Here is a 5,224-nt window from a genome sequence, read left to right on the forward strand (position 1 = left end):
AGACATGCGGGTAATTGTCACAGGTCGGACTCGAACCCTTGAAATCTGCGATGAGGCATAAATCTCTATGTATATGTGTGCCTGCTCTACCAACTGAGCCAACCCGGCCACTAACTCACACAGTTTGACACAGCAATTTACACTGAAGAAACTTTGTCAGTTCTATAGTTCGGTTTGCACAGATATTGTCAGACAAGATCTTGATCTATGATTAAGACGGGAGAGTAACCTGCGGCTCATCTCTCTGTGTGACCTAAGAGGATTTAGTCTGTCAGAGGAAAAGCAAGTGCCTTTCATGAAGTATTTATCTTTCCTCTTCTAAGGAGTGACTGTAATTGATCCTTGCTCCTGATGTGTCTCTCAGCTGCTCTATCTGCTCCATCAGACCCTCCTCTCTGCCATCATTCATCACTGTCTTCCTGTCGGCGCAGGCGTCTTCCTCCTGGTTCTGGTCTTATCTGCCGGTTGCTGCTGTCTCCTGAGGCCGGCCACACACGCCCCCCTTCTTTTCCGCCGGGACACAAACCTTCAAACGTTGTTGGCTCTGAGGAGCAACCTCAGCGGTCAAGGCATCTCCTGCCCCATGTGTTCAGGTGAGACTGAATTGAATCTGCATGTGAACGCACTGGCACTCACCAGTTAACTTCCCAGATCCAAAACAAATATCTAAATTGTATGTTGTGTTCTGCAGGCGTGTTCATGGAAAAGCCCCATCCTTTGTACACACACACTTCCTCATCAGCATTTAAGTTCTCCACACATCAGCAGAGGCCGAGCAAAACAACTTCATCTGCTCCACGGACCGCTTTCAAACAAAACTCAAGCACAAACCAAACAGGTAAAACATTCAGCACATACATATCACTTTCTCTCTCATTTAATACTTTCCCCTCTTTTTTAAAAATATTGTGCTTTGTGCTGTTTTTTCAGAGTCTTTACTGACAGTGTACATATCAAAGTTGGACCTGGGAGCCTCTACAACCCTTTACCGTTTCTCCCTCAACGCCAGCACTCCGGCCCCGTGGAAACCGTGCAGCACGGAGCACGAAGAGGTGTCTTCATTTCAGGTTAGAGAGCAAAAAAAAAAGTAATAACAGCAATATAATTAGCTGTAACGTTATGTCTCCCCAACTGCCATATGTGCCACTAAAGCGGCTTATAACTAATCTTGTTTTATCTGAATAGGCTTATAATCAGCCCCGCAACAATTACACCAGCAGAATGACAGTGTGTGTTTCCCATGTGTACCACCCGTACCCCAGCTGGATGATCACATCCACCTCGTGTGAACCCCGCCATGGCTGGGCGCCAGAGTTTTCCTTTTATGTAGCGTCGTCTCTGCAGCAGCCCAGCAGGTGAAAATACGGGTGAAAAGAAGAAGGCATTTCTGTCATGGCGTTTTAGTGAGCAAGCCGTCATTTCAGCTCTGCTTTAACCTTTTAAGGAGACTCCGCTTCGCCCAGCGCCGCCTGAGACCTCATCCCAGCCGCGTGTGTGCCGACCCACCAGGCTGCGGCATCAGTTCTGGGCCAGATGGACCCACACAGGGAACCTTTTATATCCCTCTTCCCAGTGGTGAGCGAGCATCAGAAAGCGTCATTGACGTAAAGACACTTAGCCCACCATGACAAATGTTTTACTTCTTCACTGCATAGATTTTGTTGTATTTTTCAGCGTTTTTTGTCTGGGGTTTTCAATGCTATTTTCAACGTTTTAGTCACATGTTGTTGTTTATTAATTTTTTTTAATTTTTGTTTATTCTGAAAATACTTTTTGGTTCCAATGTAGTTGGTCTTTTTTCAATTGTTTTGGTCTCTTTTTTTTTTTCAACGTTTCTAACGACATTTTTGGTGTTTTTTTTCTTGTTATCTTTCCCATTCGGTTTTGTCGTGACAACTTATGGTTAGGGTTACAGTTCATGTGTCATGACTGTGTCATGTCACTCTTATGTAGATACCTCTGCCTGCTGAGAGCTTTTCCTTTGGTTATTTTTTTCAAAGATCCCTCTTCCGCTGCCAAAACGAAAGCATCCAAAACGTTTGGCTTCAACCCGTGCGGTGGCGGGGCGTGTGGCCAGCCGGCGGTGCGCCCTCTGGTGGACACCGGGGCGATGGTTTTTGTCGTCTTTGGCATCTTGGGAGTCAACCGAACCGAAAACAGGGACAACCACGTTATCGGAGATATGGTGAGGGTCACACAGTGGATCTTAATCATCAACAGAAATAAAGCAGAGCTAGATGTTGAAATTATGTTATCATCATGTGGCTTACATTGTGTTTGATTCTCTCCAAAGGGCAGCGTTATATTGGACCCAGACTTTGATGTTTTCCAGGAAATGGAGCATCTTTGTAAAATCTGCAAAGCTATTAGTGCAAACACACAACTTGTGAAGCCAGGAGGAGCGCAGTGTTTGCCTTCAGGTAACGCCCCGACACAATTCAGATGGAAATCTTTCATTTTACCATAAAGCAAAACAATAATATGAACATTATGGATCAATCGATGAAGTTGATTGTTAAAGCCATTTTTTAAGCAACTTCCAACTTCCTAAATAGGAATATCTGCTGGTTTCCTTTTTCCTCTTTAATAGCAAATTGGACATTTTCGGGTTTTGGATTGTTGCTTGGACAAAATCCTCATAAAAACCTGGGGGTTTGGGAAATTGTAATAGACATTTTTAACTATTTTCTGACATTTTATAAAACAAATAATACATCAATCAATAGAGGACTGATAAGATATTGAAAATAATCAGTAGTTGCAGCCCTCTAAACTTATTTTTTAAGAGACTATAGCACAAAAACTGTGTTGTTTTAAATTTGACATATTACATTGGTATTGGCATATATTAGCAGCCTCTGTTATTTGTTGGTCATTTAAATATTTTGTAAGTGCTTTTATTTTCTTAATGGATCTTCTTTGTTTTGAGGTCTATCCACTTTGTTGTAAAGCACTTTGAGCTACACTTTCTGCATCAAAGGAGCTATATAAATAAAGTCTGTTATTATATATATGTATATATATATGCTCTTTATGTTGGTCTGAATCAATCCTCCATCTCACGTCTCCAACTTTTTACAAAATGCTGCTGTTCGCATTTTTAACAAATACATCTAGACATGCACATATCATTCCCGTTCTCTACGCTCTACATTGGCTCCCTGTGTGTTTTAGAATGGATTTTTAGATTTTATTGTTTGTTTTCAAAGGCTTATATGGTCTGGCCCCGGAGTATTTGTCTGAAATTTTAACTTTGCGGGAGCTCAACCGGTCATTGCGTTTTAGAGTTTCTTCTGTTTCTTTGTAGAGAATGAGTGTGTTTCTTCTGTTCTCTGCAGGTAACAAACTGTATAGACATCAAGGAAAAAGCCAAGGCTCTTGTCTTTCATGAAAAATACTTTATATATAAAATGCCTTTAATTCATCTGACACATTCTGAATAGAATAAAATCTTAATATGCATTAAAGGCAATTTATATATATTTTTCATAAAAGACGAGTGCCTTGGCTTCTTCCTTGATGTATAATGGATTTGTTCATGCCCCCTAACAAAGACCACCGCCTTATTATCACTAATTTAAGTACCAAGAAGCTCTCCGATCTCTTCTAATCTTCAGGTAACAAACTGTCTTCGGTTGTGCCCCTGCTCCATCCGGAGTGCCACTCTCTCCCGGAGCCCAACCTGCTGCCGGGGCAGCTCTCCCACGGAGCTGTGGGAATACACGGAGGCAAGGTCTGCTGGCTGTCCATGGCCTTTGAGTCTGTAAGTCCCTTCATCTTCCAGCTTTTCATCTTCTAGCATCACAGAGGAGCACTTTTCCAGTTCACTTTGCCGAAAGCTCTACCTTTCTTCTTTTCCTAGACCACATACAAGGGCAAATCCTCCTTCCAGACCTACTCCGACTTCCTTCAGTGGGAGAACTTCATCCAGGAGCAGCTGGCCTCCCTCCCGCCGTCTTCCGCTCTGCAACGGGGTTTCCAGACCTGCGAGCACTGGAAGCAGATCTTCATGGAAATCATAGGTGAGTGTGAAATAGATGTCTTCTGCAAACTGAAGAGGGGATTCAACTGATAAACCTTGCAGTAATACTCATACTAACATAGTATCTTGTAGGGGTGGGAGTCACCAGACACCTCCCGATACCATATCATCACAATACTTATGCCACAAAACAATATTATTGCGATTTTAAACATATTGCAATATTTTGATATAACCTTTTTTCCAACTTCTAATTTTCCCCAAATTTCATATGACGTCATTAAAAGGAAACTTTGTCAACATCTGTTTTATCTAAAAAGAAACATTTCTCTGTTTGTTAACATCACTTCAATTTTATTGCTGCAAAATGGGACAAACCGACCACCACATATATTATAAAAGATTTATACTTTGCGCCTGTGTATCGATACAGTATTGCCACTGAAAATATCACAATACTATGCTGTATCAATTTTTTCCCCCACCCCTAGTACCTTGTGTTCCAGTCAAATACCAGGATCAGGGGCAGAGCCCATACTTAGGGCCAACTGAGATAATAGAATACCTGAAAACATGCACATCATTTGAAAAAAAACTGATAGTAGCAAGGAAAATGACAGCCTACATCCTGTTTTGTATCAAATTCTTAGACGTAGTATGTGTAGATTGCATGCAAAATACTGCGTGCAACAGTACATACTTTGAAGAGCAGCTGCAGAACGTACTAAAAGTAAAAAGTCTGCGATCTGGATCTCTCTGTGGTCGGTCTGTAGGTGTGGAGAGTGCCCTCTGGAGCCTGCTGCTGTCTCTGGCCATCTGTGTGGCAGCTGTGTCCGTGTTTACTGCTCATCCTCTGCTGCTGCTCCCCGTCCTCATAACCATTCTAGGTAAGAGAGGTACTCAGAAATCCATTTTAAACGGGAATATTCAGGCCTGGGTTGGGATCATGTGTGTAATGTGTGGTAGTCTGGATCAACAGAAGTACATTTCCAGGATAAACCTGAGTGGATGTCCGCTCTCTGTGTGTCTCCGTTCTCAAATTCCCTTCGCTACGGGAAACAATAACATCCTTTCGAGCTAGCATGCTACACGCTGAAAATGGATTGTTTTTAAGGAAATTTGGATGGTGCAACACGTCGGCCTAGTCGGTTCTTTCAGGGAATGATTGTAAAGATTTAATAAGGATATGTTTAGGGTGTTTCCTCTCTAACTGGGACGTTTTGGGGCCGATTGGTGGGATTG

General features: G+C 42.3%; 1 protein-coding gene across 2 annotated transcripts in view; it reads left to right on the top strand.

Annotated features, from left to right (window-relative positions):
- The window catches only part of disp3 (dispatched RND transporter family member 3), a 25,057-nt gene that overhangs the window by 17,519 nt on the left and 2,314 nt on the right, over nt 1–5,224 (top strand). For both annotated transcript variants that reach the window (XM_032516972.1, XM_032516973.1), the window contains 10 exons: nt 432–593; nt 692–838; nt 931–1,067; nt 1,186–1,355; nt 1,445–1,575; nt 2,001–2,185; nt 2,294–2,420; nt 3,618–3,763; nt 3,863–4,022; nt 4,756–4,869. In XM_032516972.1, the coding sequence (XP_032372863.1) occupies nt 432–593; nt 692–838; nt 931–1,067; nt 1,186–1,355; nt 1,445–1,575; nt 2,001–2,185; nt 2,294–2,420; nt 3,618–3,763; nt 3,863–4,022; nt 4,756–4,869 (1,479 nt within the window). The remainder of the gene's footprint in view (nt 1–431; nt 594–691; nt 839–930; nt 1,068–1,185; nt 1,356–1,444; nt 1,576–2,000; nt 2,186–2,293; nt 2,421–3,617; nt 3,764–3,862; nt 4,023–4,755; nt 4,870–5,224) is intronic.

This window comes from Etheostoma spectabile, chromosome 5, assembly GCF_008692095.1.
Source record: "Etheostoma spectabile isolate EspeVRDwgs_2016 chromosome 5, UIUC_Espe_1.0, whole genome shotgun sequence".
NCBI lineage: Eukaryota > Metazoa > Chordata > Actinopteri > Perciformes > Percidae > Etheostoma > Etheostoma spectabile.